The sequence below is a fragment of the Eptatretus burgeri genome, chromosome 9, assembly GCF_056783735.1.
Source record: "Eptatretus burgeri isolate ZD-2024b chromosome 9, Ebu_testis_v1, whole genome shotgun sequence".
NCBI classification, from domain to species: Eukaryota; Metazoa; Chordata; class Myxini; order Myxiniformes; family Myxinidae; genus Eptatretus; species Eptatretus burgeri.
This window is the reverse complement of record NC_140969.1, coordinates 95,268,374-95,286,443: the sequence shown is the minus strand read 5'-3', so window position 1 is coordinate 95,286,443 and position 18,070 is coordinate 95,268,374. Positions and strand designations below refer to the sequence as shown.

The window sequence follows — 18,070 nt, the reverse complement described above, 5'->3', positions numbered from 1 at the left end:
AACAAAAAAAAACTTTCAAACTGCGTGCCAGAAACAACAACCACACAGGCCGTTCCTTCGCTCTCACGTGCCCGTACATGTGTGGCCATACGTACAAAAAGAAAAAAAAACTTTCAAACCGTGAGCCAGAAACAACAACCACACAGGTCGTTCCTTCGCTCTCGCGTTCTCGCAACAATCACACTTCCACACACAGAGTTAATTAAAATCCAAATTAAAATCAAGTTTACCTTCCTGTCTTTGCTTGCCATGACATTCGCTGCCATGTAACTGGCACGGGCCGTGACATCATCGTCGGCCGGCCGCGCACCGGCCTATGCAGCCATGCCTACGCAGCAACGTGTCATGTCATTGGTTGGTAAATAAATGGCCGCAGCAATGTGTCATGTCATTGGTTGGTAAATAAATGGCCATAACTTGGGAAGCACTTGTCCGATTAATATCAAACTTTGAAAAGGCACATCCTCAGGTCCCCAGCAATATAGCTGGCAAGTTTCAATGAGATCGGACCAGTGGTTGTCGAGAAACAGCGGTCACACACACACACACACACACACACACACACACACACACACACACACACACACACACACACACACACACACACACACACACACCTGGAATTATAGATAGATAAGCGTCTGATCGAACTTGGTAAGAAAAAGTGACTGAAGAGGAAGCTGTGGTCCACCTTCTCCAAGTTTGAGGGGTCAGAGTTGAATGTTCTAGTTGTGTCTATCTTCTTCATTCCAAGCAAAGCATGTGGAAAAAAATTACATTCACGATCAAGCGTTCATCTCCGAGCAGATGTCCTGCCTGCAGTGTGCATACCATATTTTCCGGTGTGTAAACCGCACTTTTTAATTGGCAAAAAAATATCAAAGTTGGGGATGCGGTTCATTCACGGGTAGAGAAAAAAAAAATCAGTCTTCAAAACGATCAATGCTGAATTTCAATTATTATCTTTACTGTAATTTACCGTCGGTCCGTCTTTCTGTTCCCAGGTACCGCAAAAAAGGCTGAACCGATCACAACCATTTTTTGGGTGTGTAATCCTGGGACCCCTTGGAGTAAATAGGTATAAATATACTAACATGACCCCCTTGACGGCTCCTGTAGGGAGAGGGTGCTTCTCGTATTCCAAATGAACACTTTTCTTTAGCAGTCAGAATTATGTTAAGCTCAATTCTTCTGTTTAAAATTTGAAAATCTGTCCAGGTTAAGAGTTTGTATCGCGTTTCATTAACCGTGTGTGGAAATTAAATGAAAAAAAACCCCGGAGAAACCCGTAGTTTATGTTTGTGGCGTATATAGAGGCTCGCGGCTCTGAAAATGCCATTAAATGCGAAAGAAGAAGCAGAACACCCGGTGTCACATCAAAAGAAGAATTATTCACAATAGTCAATCGCTAGTCTAATAACGGAGCACCCACCTCAAATAAGCTTGCGCGCAAGCTTAGAGTACGTGCATCCGACAACAGGCTGAGGGTGGTCACGTGACCCTCAAGAAGGGCTGATTTGTGCTTCGTGAGTGGCTCGGCTTATGTCACCAGATTATGTCATGTATCATCCATTCTATCTCTCAAGATGCCAAGGTTTTCATTTACCACCTGCATTCAAACTCTCCGTCTGCCGGTCTGCAGAAGAGTTTGGGAATCAGGAAGCTGAGAGGCGACTCAGCATGGATGAGTCTGTCATTCGGCACTGGAGAACAAGCAAGGCAATGAGAGAGAGAGAGAGAGATATCATCAGGTAGAGAGAGAGAGAGATATCAAAGACATGAGAGAGAGAGAGAGAGAGAGAGAGAGAGAGAGAGAGAGAGAGAGAGAGAGAGAGAGAGAGAGAGAGAGAGAGAGAGAGAGAGAGAGAGAGAGAGAGAGAGAGAGAGAGAGAGAGAGAGAGAGAGAGAGAGAGAGAGAGAGAGAGAGAGAGAGAGAGAGAGAGAGAGAGAGAGAGAGAGAGAGAGAGAGAGAGAGAGAGAGAGAGAGAGAGAGAGAGAGAGAGAGAGAGAGAGAGAGAGAGAGAGAGAGAGAGAGAGAGAGAGAGAGAGAGAGAGAGAGAGAGAGAGAGAGAGAGAGAGAGAGAGAGAGAGAGAGAGAGAGAGAGAGAGAGAGAAGATGTCAAGGAAGAAGAAGGCACTGAGGCGAAAGTCAGCGAAGTGGCCTCAGCTCAAGGGGAGTCTTGTCGCTTGGGTCTGGGAGAAGAGTGTAGAGGGTTCCTTCACTGAAGGCGAAGAGCTTAGCTAAGGATTATGACATTGGGGCCTTCATGGCCAGCCCGTCATGGGCCGACAGGTTCATGGCACGCCATCACAACTGTCGGTTCGACACTGTACACACATCTACCTGATGATATGGCTGCTAAGACGACGCACTTCCAGTCCTACATCATCAAGCTTTGCTGAGAGCATGAATATCCCCTCAGCAGGATCAGGAATGCGGAGTAGACCCCCCCTTACCTTCGACATACCGAGAGGGACCACCATCACAGTGAAGGGGGAGCACAATGTGACGATCAACACGACTGATCACGAGAAGGACCGATTCACCGTCATGCTCGCCTGCATGCAGACAGTGGTAAGCTTCCCCGTATGTCATGTTGAAGAGAAAGACACTGCCCAAAGACAAGTTTCCAGCTGGCATCATTGTTCGTGTGCAGCAGAAGGGATGGATAGATGGACTGGTCCAGGGCTGGGTGTGCAAGGTCTGAAGTAGTAGGTTGGATGGCGGTCTCTCCTGACGATGGAGCATGCTCATCCTGGATGCATTCAGATGTCTCAAGGCCGACGACACCAAAGCGCTGCTCTGTCAGACCAACACCGATCTAGTCACCATCCCAGGTGGGATGGCATCGCTCCTGCAGCCCCCCGATGTGTCCATCAACAAGCCATTCAAGGATGGGCTACGTCGCTGCTGGTCCAACTGGATAATGAATGGGGAGAAGAAAGAGAAGCTCCCCAAGAGCGGGAGGATGAGAAACGTCGACCTTCCGATGATCTGCGGCTGGATCGTCGAGGTATGGGAAGAGATACCATCAGACATCATCAAGCGAGCACTTCTGAAATACTGCATCTCCAACAACATGGATGGCACAGAGGACAAGATCATTTGGGTGGAGGAGGCTGCAAATGATGGTAACAGTGACGTGGACAGCGACAGGGACTTGTTCTGCCATGATTCGGACAAGGAGTTGCGTGCCGTCTTCAATGAGGAAAGCATTGACGAGGATTTCTTCAGGTTTAGCTGAAAAGCTTCATCAAACACAAACGGCCATTTTCAGGGCCACAAATCCACAATAAATATGCATGATTCCGGAATGAATCCCTTTTCTTCGTTTTGCTAGTAACAAAAAGAATCCTCTTTCTTATATTAAAAAATAAGAAAGAAAAATAAAAACTTCTTGCCATTTGCTCTTCAACTTCTTGAAAATGAGAATAACATTGTTGAACAAAATTAAGCGGACATGGGAGTAAGCATGTTGATACCTCCGTCACTTTGTTCCATACAAAGTTAATGTGCAAACGTATTTAGATCGAGATGAGAAAATAAAATGATCAATAGATTCATTTATTTTGAGGGTGAAAAATAAGGGTGCGGTTAATACACGGCCACGGTTTATACACCAGAAAATACGGTAATTGGCAAGAAGGTGGAATGTTACGTGAGAGTGCCTCATACAACAACAAAAAACACCTTAATGTGCGCTGAGACACTGACAAAAGGTTAGTAAATCAGCCAGTAAACCTTCCAAGAGTGTGAAACTATCAAACTTCCTGAATAAGTGAAAAGGGCAAATGGAAATTATTTTACACCAACTTGGATAACTTTTCATGAAAACTAATGGAAGCTGTCACCCAGAAACACAATGAAAGCATTCTGATGTATATCAGAGAAAAAGACCGTCACCACTGAAGTGAGATATTACAAACTTTGCCACAAGGAATATTACAGATTCCAGTTGGATAAACAGAAACCAAGAACTGCACTCGAGAGGTAAAAATATTCATATTGAATACAAAAGTAAGTTGATGTCCAATATTAAGGATGGGAATGATCTTATATAATTATTTAATTTCATTGCCAACTACGCAACAGCCTCTGTATGCTTCATTTCGCAATAACGTCATAGAGGAGTTACTAATCAAGAATCATGAAGTATTCCAGATGACCGAGCTCATCACTTTATTCTTGAAGTGTGCTGAAAGAGAATGAGCTACCCTCACAGACTTCAGGTAAATGCACATGTTCATTGAATGGAACTTGGTATCATTTGCTGGTAGACATCTGAAAATGGCCTCAAACATTATGCACAGTGAAATCTCAGTCATTGAGATCGAATCAAGTTATCATTCAGACGCTTCAGCACCTGAGGTTAATGAAACTTTGCATAATTACCAAGCAGTGCTCATCATAAACAATGCCTTGCAAAGAACACCTGCTCTGTTCGGTCCATGGCCACCGACTGCCGCAGATCGTACGCTTGCATCTGCTGAAGATGCCATCCCTATTGAACTGTATAACCTCCTTGCCTGGAGTGTTGGACTATCAGATGATACTATAATGACAAACCTTGTTGCGATAGATGATGACACCACCATCACATTCACATCAATCTGCCATGATATTGTTTACTTGGCTTCGAAGGGTCATCCCCTGACATGATAAATTATAAATTCCCCGTCCCCTGATGTACATGGATGGACAGTATCAAACAATGAACTCTCTATCACATATATAACAATGGACCCAGCCCCAGAGTGTGTCCTCAAATGAGAATGTTAATTGTAACTGTGTGAAAACTCATTTGGAAAGATGGCTGTGCTCATGTCGGAGGTCGGGTTTATCTTGCAAAGATTTTGTGGGTGTAAGAATTGTAAAAATTATACTGCCACTGACCAAGAATAGCGCCTGTGGGGTGGTAGGCGTGTTGATGTTGAAATCGATGGGGCTCATTTCATACATGATCAATCTAAAAAGCCGGTATTTTGTTGCATTCATTTGTGTTGCTGAATACTAAATACTATGAATTGATACAATATATATCATAATAATGAATTTGTGTTACTGCATACTAAATACGAGGAATTGATATCTAATATATAAAGCTCTTTCTACCCACTGACTGACTGACTCACTGACTGATATTAACGATCAGGACCTTCCGGGTGACATAGATACCTGAAATTTTGTGTGCTGTTGGACATCGAAGCCAGGACACCGGAAAAAAAAAATCACAGAATCATCGGACAACATCCATTGATGAAAATATAAATAAATGAAAAAACAAATGAAAGAAATAAATGAAAAAAACGCAGATGAGTGACTTGAGACAATGGGGAAGCATGGTAATTTTGTGTGCCGACAGCCATCGCAGCCGATACACCTGTAAAAAAATTTAACAGAACCATCGGAAAACATCCGTAAATGAAAATATAAATAAATGAAACAACAAACAAAGATAAATCAAATGCAGGTGAGCGACCTGAGACAATAGGGAACACGGTTCATATGCTTACACAATGTGGAAGCACACTCCACTAGTAATATAATATACATAATAATGAATTTGTGTTCCTGCATCCCAAATACGATGATTTTATATCATATAATATATAAAATAATGAATTTGTGTTACTGCATACTAAATACGATGAATTGATATTATATAATATTCATAAGAATGAATTTTAGTTACTGCATACTAAATACGATGAATTGATATATAATCTAAATAATAATGAATTTGTGTTACTGCATACTAAATACGATGAATTGATATATAATCTAAATAATAATGAATTTGTGTTATTGCATACTAAATACGATGAATTGATATATAATCTAAATAATAATGAATTTGTGTTACTGCATACTAAATACGATGAATTGATATATAATCTAAATAATAATGAATTTGTGTTATTGCATACTAAATACGATGAATTGATATATAATCTAAATAATAATGAATTTGTGTTACTGCATACTAAATACGATTAATTTATATATCATATAAATAATCATGAATTTGTGTTACTGCATACGAAATACGATTAATTTCTATATCATATAAATAATCATGAATTTGTGTTACTGTATACTTAATATGATGAATTGATATGTAATATAAATAATCATGAATTTGTGTTACTGTATACTTAATATGATGAATTGATATGTAATATAAATAATCATGAATTTGTGTTACTGCATACTAAATACGATTAATTTATATATCATATAAATAATCATGAATTTGTGTTACTGCATACTTAATATGATGAATTGATATGTAATATAAATAATAATGAATTTGTGTTACTGCATACTTAATATGATGAATTGATATGTAATATAAATAATAATGAATTTGTGTTACTGCATACTTAATATGATGAATTGATATGTAATATAAATAATAATGAATTTGTGTTACTGCATACTAAATCCGATGAATTGATATAATATAATGTTGCAGTTCTCGGAACCGCATGCATTCAACAGATAGTTGTCCCGAGTCAGTTATGCCATTAATATATGTGCAGATAGACCCCTTCCTTTTGTGTAGTGGGAGGACAAGGGAGTGCGTAGCGATGGGCTATTCGGTAGGATTATTAAATCATTTTTCCCTTTTATTTTATTCCCATCTTTTCTTTTCTGAGGTAAATCTGCCTTGCTTGCCCCTCATCTCGCTTACCACAGCATGACAACCCACGGTACCCTCCCCAACGATCACTTCTGAGGCAAAATCACAACGTGCACTATGGAGTAGACTGGCGGTTTGAGCTTCCACCGTCTACCCGAGGCCAGACATGTGCGGCGTGTCAAGTACGCTTTCGCACCCAGGTGGGTGGGCTATACCGGCATCTGGCCAAAACCCGGCCCAGGATGGCGGACCAGGTGAAGGGTCGGGGGCAGTCGGAATGCCGACTCAGGCGATGACGTCGGATTCGGCATGGCGACCTCCAGGCTCTATAAAACGTGGATAAATCCTCCGTGCAGTGGTTGTTGTGTATTTGGTGTGGATGTCTTCACGCCGAGTGTTCCTGCGACTTGACTTCGCCCATGTCTCGTCTCGACGGCCCGCCTTCTGTCCCTCATCTCCGTCCACACGACCTCGCTTCCTGCTTCTTGACCAAGCCTCCTGCCTGGTCCCACCTACTGCTCCACCCTCACCCTCTGGACTTCACCCTTCTCCACCCAAGCTCCTCCTTCAGAACACGATCTCCACACGTGCGGCTGTGGCCAGAACAACGCGGCTATTGTCGGGTGCCGCACCACGGAGCACCCCCCCCGAAACACCCATGTACCGAAAACTATAACCTCAACCCCCTCCCTCCCTGGCTGCAAAAGTCCTTTTTCTTCATTGGGTTTCTTCTTTTTCTGTGTGTGTGTGTCTGAGTGTGCTGGCACCTGTCTGTTAAGTAAGCCTGTAGAAGATCTTTTATTGTTGTTACTGTGAATAATCTCACATCAAGTCTGCATTGTGTCTGCTTTAGTAAGTTGCTTGTACAATTGTCACACCCCCACACCCCTCTCCTCTTTCTCTGCGTTAAATACCCAATAAACCTTTGTTGTGCCACATGCTTTTCCTTGCTTGCTGTAAATGAATAATTGTTGTCAAAATGCTCCCAGCTTGCCTTTGTCTTTTCCCTCATTGCTCCAGCATGATTCGAATCCAGGTTTAGTCGGGTCTTTATTCCCCACGGTCCGTTCCTTCTAGCCGGTACGTCCTTGGCAGTGTCGCTCAGCTGCATCCGATCCGGAAAGGTGATCCAATCTGGTAGAGTGATCCGGTTCGGACAAGGCATACCGAGGGCGTGGTTCGCAGGTGGTTAAACAGCATGGTTAATTAGGTAACCTGATTCCATAGGTGGGAGGACCCTAGGTCACGCGGTTGAGTTATTGGCGTCCACGGTCGGTTAAGCGACCCTCCGCATCACAGAATTATCCGTGAGCAATGGCCTACAATTCCAGGGAGTCTGGTGGGAATCGAAGTAGCTTCCCCCCACCTAGTGGTCTTCTCACCCGACCCCGTAACAATAATATACATAAGAATGAATTTGTATTACTGCATAGTAAATACAATGAATTGATATAATATGTATATAATAATGAATTTGTGTTCCTGCATACTAAATACTACGAGTTGATATAATATAATATATATAATAATGAATTTGTGTTACTGCATACTAAATACGATGAACTGATATAATATAATATACATAATAATATATGTGTTACTGCAAACGAAATACAATGAATTGATATAATATAATATAAATAATAATGAATTTGTGTCACTGCATACTAAATACAATGAATTGATAGAATGTAATATGTATAATCATGAATTTGTGTTCCTGCATACTGAATACTATGAATTGATATAATATCACTTACATAATAATGAATTTGTCTTCCTGCAAACGAAATACAATGAATTGATAGAATATAATATATATAATCATGAATTTGTGTTCCTGCATACTGAATAGTATGAATTGATATAATATAATTTACATAATAACAAATTTGTGTTACTACATTTGTTACTACATTTGTTAAGTTCACCTTTGACTCAAGGTGTTAGGTCCTCCATGGGACTAATCATAAATATGAAAACGTTTTCTGTTTGGTTCTGAGCCAACAATGCATTCCTTCAAGAGAACAGAAGTCTCAGGAAGATGATAATTATATCAGTTTGACTAAACGTACTACTTTGACTAGCAGAATAGCCGAAAGGTAAGTGCAGTCACCTCTGAGCTGTCTATCGTGGATTTGACTCTCGACCCAGGTATAAACTGCCACACTGGTGTTTCACATGCAGTGCAAGGTATCAATATTGGAGGTCCATTACAGGTACCTTAACCTATTAGACCCATCTGCCAACACTAGTCATTGGTAGATGTTAAATATCTGATGGTGTCCATTGCAAAAGGTAGGACAGTTATCATTGGCACTTTGACCAAATTACAAATACCTGCCTGGACTGTGGGTAGCAAGCGGTTTCATTTTCTTTCAGGCTCCTTGACACAATATTACTCATGCACTGCTTGGTATCGCACAGTGTGGTTGCTGTCTTGGCAGCAGATTCTGCACTATAAACAAATTAACGAGTTCGTTCACATGTTGAAAGCAAGCCTGGTGTTGGCTTAGTGGTTAGGGTGGTGGCTTGGGATCCCAGGGTCCTGAGTTCAAGCCCCGTTGGATGCTGAATTAACACCAGGGGGTTGACTCAGCCTGTCATCCTTCCGAGGTCGGCGAAATGAGTGCCAGTGTACTGGTCCCGGTGTATGCCCCGGTTAGAATAGGTATACCATATCCCTGTGTGTCGTAAGAGGCGACCAGGGTTGGTGTCAGGAAGGGCATCCGGCCATAAAACATTGCCTCACAAAAAGCCAAACCCCTGCACAGCAGGGAAAAATGGCTGTAAAAACGGTTCACATGTTGAAAGTGAACAGCATTTTGCGACTTCAAAGGGCAACCGTTCCATTTGTTGAAGTTGCTCAAGCCATAGTCCTAGTCGGAAAGAATCCTTCATTACGTTTAATTTTATTTCACCAAAATGTATTTTCATTCTTATTCACATGCTTATTATTAGCTCAACGCTTTGGTCTCTGTCTTAGCTGTAGTTGTGAATCTGTCGACACCATCAATGTTGTGCAATCATTGGTCACCTCTCGGGTGCAATTCGTTGATGAGATTTCACGAAGACAACTGTCACCTTTGCTTTACATCAACATTATGTGTTGTAGATCACTCAACCCTTGCAGAACAGTTTACTATCGCATTAAAGGAGTTGTTGCCACTGCTTCAGGTCCTACTCATTTTGACATGACAAATCAGTTGCCAGGAAAAATAAACATGTCCTTTAATCGCAATAAGTACAACATCCAATCCTACTGTACGAGAAACCCAGATAAACTGTTCTCTGTACAAGCTCTTCTCAGCCACATCCTCAGCAGAGGATTTCTTTCAACTCCTCATTTATCAAAACAATTGATTTCATGGACTTTCACTCGATACCCTATTATCATCATCTGATTGAGCGATATTATGGCATGTTTAAGCACTATTGTTTAATTTTCAGGCACTGTAGATTTTTTTCATTTTTGTATACAAAGTCAAAGCTCGTTGAAGAGCTCGGGCACAGATAAGATCAGGATGCAACAGAACAAAAGGAACAGCAGAAAGAGAAGGGGGAAATACCACCAGCAGGGCTCAGGGACAAAATAGACGGAGATGGACAAACAAGGGATGCGGGTAAGAATGAGGGGTACGGGAAAATGCAGGGGTGACCAAGATGCAATCACTCAGAAAGTAAAAACTGGAAGTTTGGGAGGAGGTGGTATAATGGGGGTAGAAACAATTATGGTTTTCAATGGAGGATAATCTGAGATGGTGGTGAACAGCTGTCTTAAAGATCTGGAGGGAAGAATTAGATTGAAGAGGATGTGGAAGTTGGTTCCACATGTGGGAAAAAAGGAGGAACAAATGAGAGGAGGTGATCAGTGATTCGGGATTTTGGGAGTTTCACTTGAAAGGTGTTGTTGATGGACTGATTGTGTGTGCCTGCAGAAACCTGGGAGGGACAAAGCATGGAGAAAGCAGATGGTGCAAGACCAGAAAGAAAGTGGTAGAAGACAGAGAGACCACTGACCTGTCTGCGATGGTGAAGTGATAGGCCCATAGACTCAGCTTCAACGCAGGAGATTCCAATGATCTTAAAGGCCTTGGTTTGCATGGTGTTAAGCTGAGCAAGATGTTAAATAGGAGCACCAGCCTGGAAGGGAGAGCAGTATTCCATCAAACTGTGGATGAAGGCCTTGTAGGTGGATAAGAGTTCGGGTGTGCCAAGGAAAGACTTTGCGCGATGAAGGATTCCAGTTTGTGACTGGCTTTAAAGGCAAACTTTGAAATGTGTTTGCCCAAGAAAGATCATGGCTGAGAATGACACCCAGGAGTTTGAGTAATTGAACTGCTTTCCCCTTAGCTGGCACACCTGCTTCACACATTTCACATTGTGATACCATGTAGACCACTCAATATCATTGGAATTTACTGCAATGAGGCTGAATCTGGACCTGTTACTCCCACATTGCAGACAGGTTGGTGTCCTCTCTGTCTTACACCACCTCCTTTCTGATCTTGTACCCTCTGCCATTTCTATTATTTCCCCCTTCCATCCCTCAATAAGATTAATTTAAGGTGCACATGGTCTTCCAGTGAACCACAACTTGTGAAATTCCCAAAATGCAGGCTCATTTCGCACCATAACTCACTTGTTTCTCTTTCCTCTCACTTGTGAAAATAACTTCCTCAGTTGATCTGTTCAATCTCATTTTTTGTTTGATATAATACATTATAAGCATTAAAATAATTTGTTGGTGGTTGCCAGGATACGTTGTTCAGTGTTAAAATCATCGGTTATTGATGACAGTTTGAATATTTGAATGATAGTTTGAGTCAATGGTTCGATGGAGGTGCTGTGTCATGGACATGCCTACAAGGTAAAGTGTTTATCGATAAATATATTACCAGAAAAAAGTGGTGTATGATTGAAGTTATTCATATGTAGTAATACATTAAATAAAAGTAATAATTTAATAAGTTTGAATTCGGACATTGCATTGCTGTGTTGACTCGCTGTCTGGACACAACTTTGGGTTGGCGATCCATTGATGTTGGGCAATCTACTGATGTGGACCTGTGAGCGGGGTTGTGGATCCGCCGTTTGGAGAGGTTCTCGGCTGAAAGGATCGAAACCTCGATGAAAAACGGTGCTCAGCTGATGATCCAGGCAGTTGGAAAATCAGTAAATTGCTCAAAGTTAAGGTTATAACTTCATATAAAATAACTTTTGTAAGTACTTACCAGTACATAATATACGTGTGTGTGTGTGTGTGTGTGTGTGTGTATGTGTGTGTGTGTGTGTGTGTGTGTGTGTGTGTGTGTGTGTGTGTGTGTGTGTGTATGTGTGTGTGTGTGTGTGTGTGTGTGTGTGTGTGTGTGTGTGTTATGATGTCTGGCTTCCTTCTTGGGGCTACGGTGCAGCAATTGGTCTTTATTTTGATTCCCACCAGGGCTTCATGATGGCTGTCCACCTCTGGTTACCCCTCATCCATACTCATGATATCGCCTCCTCTTATCAATCCCCCTCAAGCCCACCCCTTTCATTCTAGATCATTGTGTTTTCTCCCCTCTCCTTCCTTTCTGTTTTTTGTTCCACCGTTTTTTTGGGGGTTTTTTATAGGGAGGAACTACAACACAAGCCATACACACATGCAAACAATTTCATGAGACAACACTTCATGGCTTCAGACAAATATGGCCACTGAGCTTGGAGTAAGTGACATCACTTCCCAGAGCACTTCTTATTGTGACATTGATTTTTCTCTTTGTACTCATCAGGGCAAGTAAGAAGGAATCTTTCTGATGCAAAACAATGGGATTTCCTTTCCTCTTATTTCAGCCCCATGCTTGCTGTTTTTCAGTTTGTATCCTGTCAAGAGTCCAAAAGGAGTCCTTTCACTCCTTTTATTTTTAGCTTCCGGGTTGAAATACTTTAGTTTTGTCTTTAAAGCCACTGCTTCAGCAAGGGCTTCAGTGTTTACAGATGTAATTGACACGCTGCCACTATCAACTTATTCACCCCCTGTGTCCTCCTCCCCCTTACCTTGCTCTCATTCTTCCCCTTTGTCTATTGTTCCTCCATTAGGAGACTTTCAAAATGACATAATCCATGCCAGAATGCTTGGCATGCATGTGCATAATCCCTTAGCAACAACATCGATTCGGGCATGCTTCCATATTTTGTGTGCATGACATAAGGATCGTCATCTAAAATGGCTCACAAAGCTTCTGAAAGAAGCCAAAGATACTTGGAAAAGTACCGGAGAGAAAGGGATGTGCCTCTGCACAACAAGAGTTGCAGAACTTCCTAGGTTCACCCCAAAGATCTTGCAGCTATCCATCCCAACGACATGAGCTGGTGCAAGGCCCGAAGATTCGTAGACTGGCGCATTCTACCCAAGCCAAGGATCACGACCAGTGAATGGACTTTGAACCTTGTGGGTGTGTCTCCAATTAACATGGCAAGCTTGGTGATATGTTTAATGGACGTGTACAATTGGAGACACGATGCTGTATATCATTACCAACAGAGTAATGTCTTCCAACTCATCTTTGCGATGTGAAAACACACAAATCTTGTGGCAAATATTAATGTGGGAGTGGGATGTACCAGGCAGACTTCTCCGAGGGAGACACGATATCTGCTTTGAACACTTAACAGCGATGGGAAGGCCATATCTGGGGCTTGTGAATGCAAAGGGTAAGTTTAAAATCAACTTCTAAAATGATGACATTTACTGTCAATGCGAGGGCTGTTATCAATATATTGTTTGTTTGGTTCTCAGGCCACAAGAAAAATGAGATTTTTGCATCTATTGATAAAAGGAGAAGTGTGCGTGTGCGTGTGCATGTGTGTGTGTTTGCAATAACCACTACCACTGCTCCCTTGTATTTGCAGGGAATGGTAGGAACTTGAGACCTCTCATCCACGGATATTTATTGTGTTCCTATATTTATGCGAGTCCAATTTGCATCCAGCCACACAACAGTTATAGTCAACCATCCTGAAATTGCCACTTCTTTATTTAAATGCTGAAAATTACCGTAAAAATATGATTTGAATTACAGATTTTGCACTTGTAACAGATGGTTAAAAGTGCCTTGAGAGCAGAACTGAGTCACTGAAAACAGACGAAACAGCACATGCACAAATGGCCTCATTTAACATTCATACGTCATTATGAAAATCCAGTATTGTCTCTGTTGTGTCCCTCTCCCTGCTTTTGGTGCGTTTCCCCATTTTCTACTTTGTTCCATTCGATTCTGTGTTCTCGCTCTTCCATGAGCTTCAACTTTGTCTACAAAAAACAGAATATCACCTCAGATCTTGCTCTTTCTGTTCTTTCATCTCTCCAACTCTCCCACGACCATCCAGGTTACATGCATTCTTACATCAACCGCTTCCTTGTGAAATGCCCAAAATAAAGACTCATGACTAACCTCCACTTGATATTTATCTATTTTCTTTCTCCCATTTATGGAACCTCCTTCCTTACAATGTGAAATCCAACTCTTCCCTCCAGGGATCTTCAGGTTAGCAGTGCATCACTGCCCGAGATCATCCTAAATTTTTACGTGTAATATTTTCTTTCTTCATTCACTTCTTACTTTTCCTTGTCTATTCGACGGTCACTACGTTTCCTTCCTTCTTCTTTCACCTCCTCCTGTTTGTTAATGCCCTTGTTTTACTTGTGTGTTGTCCCAAAGCCCCACTGTCAATACATTGCCTTCTAGCCTCTACCACTTTGCTCTTCCATGGGCCTCAACTTTGTAAACAAAGAAAATATAAGTAAATAGCCTTCTTGTGATGGCTGTGAGCTCTGGTGTGGAGAATAGAGATTATATGGGTTTGGTATCATTGGCGCCATTGCAGAGATGTCCGGCAGGGCAATTATTGGGCAATCATTCTGGTCCCTGTGAATATGGGGCGTCGTAAGTGCTGCTTTGGCAATAGCTTGTAATAACAGACATAAATACAGAGTTATTCATATTCAACATCTTCGTAAAGGGAAGCAGTGCAGTACTTGGGGTGTGTCGTCAAGTCATCGTTTTGGTAAGCCTGTTGCAGAGTCCGATGATTTGTCTATTTGATTCCGGACAGACATAAGTTAGTGCTCCTTTCGAGTGGGGTTCTGTCATTATCTTCATGTCTGAAATCATCGTGCTTACCTCTTTTTATCCACTCTATTTGTCGTAGCAAAGAGGAAACTGTGAGTACTTAACAACTTTTCGGTAGCTCTGAAGTTTCTGCACTTGAACTTGTGATTTTATTGATCACCATGAACATTACACTTCACTGCATATTACAAAGTAGATATGATTTCCTGTTTTGAAATTCACATTCACGTTAGTACACTGATGCCTGCTAATGTACTGCATGTGATTGATATGCAAGCTTTTCAATGACCTTTAGATCAATATAAATAAATAAATTACTCAGCATCAACAAGACTGTCAACACCTGGACGTGTACTGTAGGTTGAACCATATAACTTCATTATTCTACTTTTTGTACACTTTCATAGGTCTGGCAAAGGAAAAAAATCATGGCAATGGAAATATGTGTGGTGGTGGTGGTGAAAACCCCGTAAAGAGTGAAGGCTTGCACTTACCATATTTGATCTGTGCCACATCACCCACGACCAAGTCATTGATGGGAACCTGTACTGTACAGCAAGCCCGCAACACCGTGAAGCGATGCTCCTGCTCAATACGTCGTTGGAGTCCCTGGAATTGGCGCTCTTTGCTCCAGTCATTGAAGGCTGTTACAAGAACGACGACGGCAACAGACAAAAATATGGCCGTGCCTTCTATCCAGCCAGTTTTGGATTCTCCTTCATCTTCAACACCACTGACAGCTTCACCACAATCTGCATGTTGAGGGTTATAAGAGGTGTACGAGCAAGGTTTAGTTGCTATGTACATAATTTCACAAGGAACTAGAATAGCACTCTTCAACGTTCCACCGACACACCTCCGCCCACATTATTACATCATTATGATACTTGTACCAAATTTGATTGAAATCCCTCCAGCTGTTCTTACGTTATCGTGGTCAGGAAAACCTATCATGGACGGAAGGACGCACGGACAGATGGACGGACGCATGGACAGATGGATGGACGCACGGCCAACCTGAAAACATAATGACTCCGGCGACTTCGTCGATGGGGGCGTAAAAATAGGATTCTCACCAATCATTCCATATCTCGAACAAGTGTTAAAAAAAAGACGCGTCATCAAGGGAATGTGAGGTGGAGGCAGAAAGTACTCACAAGGAAATTCCTGGATTTGCTGCAATTTAAAGATCACGAGCAGGGTACTCGTCTTCAATGAGTTCACAGACGTCTGACTTCAAATGAGCAATTTTTTGGTGTGTATTGGTAGAAATGGGAATTCAATGTAAAGCGATGATGAGGACCATGACATGTGGTACACGTTTACCTTGTAAGGCAATGGCGGTCTGCTCAGAAGAACTATTAGTGATTGAAAATATATTCTGGATATGTTGTGCACAGCATGATACCTGTGAAATCCAAATGAACAATCGTTGCCATAGCAACAGCAATTTGGTAATTTGGAAAATTTGACCGATCAAGCGTTTTACATGATGGGGGAATGTTGTGCATAACAAATTTGGGAGATACATTTTCTAATTTCGGCCTAATAGGTGTTTTACATGTTTTGGATGGTATTGACCTTGAGCTTTGACTAATTTTGCCCAGTTTTTATACACGTAAACTACTCATGCTGACATGCATACAAATAAGCTGTGTAAGTTTCAATCTGATATGTTGAAAAATTCCTGAGATTTGGCAATAATAAAATCACAAAAATATCTCATTTGATTATAATGGGGGTGAAATTGTTGTCATGGACACCATTTTCTCTTTGCCACGTGAGACTTTTCTCTTTGTCACCAACTAAGATGAGCAGCACATGAAAAAAAAGAAAGAGAAAATTAATTAATTCGAATTTGCACCCGAATAGCCTAACCTGATGTAGTTTATCAAATGGGGGAGGGGAGGGGCTTTTGATGATGACTGGTAACCCTCAAGTGGTATTGCAGAAGGCCCTCAGATAGAAGGTATAACGGGGTCCATAGGGTCTTCGCGGACTAAGAGTTCTAATGGGTATATCGGGGTCTTCAGTGTCTTAAGGGTTATAAAGGGTCTAAAAAGGTCTTTGTGGTTTTAAGGGCCGAAATGGTCTTAAGGATCTTTGGGGTCTAAAGGGTCTTAGAGAGTCTGAGTCTTTGGAGTCTAAAGGGTCCTAAAGGTATTCGGGGTCTTTCTGGCCTTTGGGTTAAAAAGGGTCCAGAGGGTCTTTGGGGTTTTGTTGATCTTAGTAGGTCTTTCGGTTATAAACAGTCTAAGGGGTGTTAATGGTCTTAGGGGTCTGAAAGGATGTTTGGGGTGTAAAGGTTTTTGGAGGTCTTTAGAGGTCTTGAGGGTGTTAGTGGGTATTAGGGTTATAAATGGTCTTAAGGGTCTTAAAGAGTCTCAGAGTTCTAAGGGGTCTAAAAGGTGAAAGAGCTCTCAAGGTCAACATGTCTGAAAATAAAACCTCCATCTCGTGTAGTAGATAGTAGAAAAATCATGCAAATTATGATACAAACATCAAATTTGGCATTTATGTCCTGCTGGGCTTTCTGATCAAATCTGCCTGATTGATTTGAAAATCCAAATTTTGAAAAATTTGAAGAAAAAAAAAAAACTTCAAAAAAATTTGAAGTCACAGCTGGCTGAAATTCTTGAAGCGCAAGTGAACATCCCAGACAGAGAACCAAGAGGAGATGCAGTCATCATTGATGGCTCAACACTTATCAATGCCCTACCTCCACGTACTTCAAACATATTTGATGACTATGCGAAAGAAGACATCATCCCAAAGGTGGAATCCTATGGTGCCAGGTACGAGAGGGTGGACGTAGTGTTTGATGCGAACAAGAAGTCAAGTCTGAAGTCCGAGGCAAGGTCGAAACGGGGGCAAGGAATCAGAAGAAGAGTGACAGGAACCAGTAAGACCCCAATTAACTGGAGAAGCTTTCTTCGAGATGACAGCAACAAGACTGAGCTGTTTCACTTCCTTGCGGAAAAGATGTGTGAAGCACAGACGACAAGCACAGTCATTGTCACAAAAGGAGAAGATGCCATTAGCAACACAAGGAAGTCACTGGATGCTGTGTCTCCATGTTGTCATGAAGAAGCTGACACTCGAATATTTGTACACGCCAGGGATGCAACGACGGATGGTAGCAAGTCCATTATCATTAAGGCTAATGACATGGACGTACTAGTCATAGCAATATCTGTACTGCCATCCTTACAGGAACTACGTCTTGAGAACATGTGGATTGCCTTTGGCCAAGGAGCCAAGGTGCGATGGATTCCAGTCCATGAGGTCGTTTCTGCAATAGGGTCTGAGAAAGCT

The 18,070-nt window shown here is 41.8% G+C and overlaps 1 protein-coding gene across 3 annotated transcripts in view; it reads right to left on the bottom strand.

Moving 5' to 3' along the window:
- Window positions 1–18,070, bottom strand: part of LOC147020675 (plasma membrane calcium-transporting ATPase 2-like) — a 191,334-nt gene that overhangs the window by 129,289 nt on the left and 43,975 nt on the right. For all 3 annotated transcript variants that reach the window (XM_085896204.1, XM_085896202.1, XM_085896203.1), the window contains exon 4: window positions 15,250–15,507. In XM_085896204.1, the coding sequence (XP_085752330.1) occupies window positions 15,250–15,507 (258 nt within the window). The remainder of the gene's footprint in view (window positions 1–15,249; window positions 15,508–18,070) is intronic.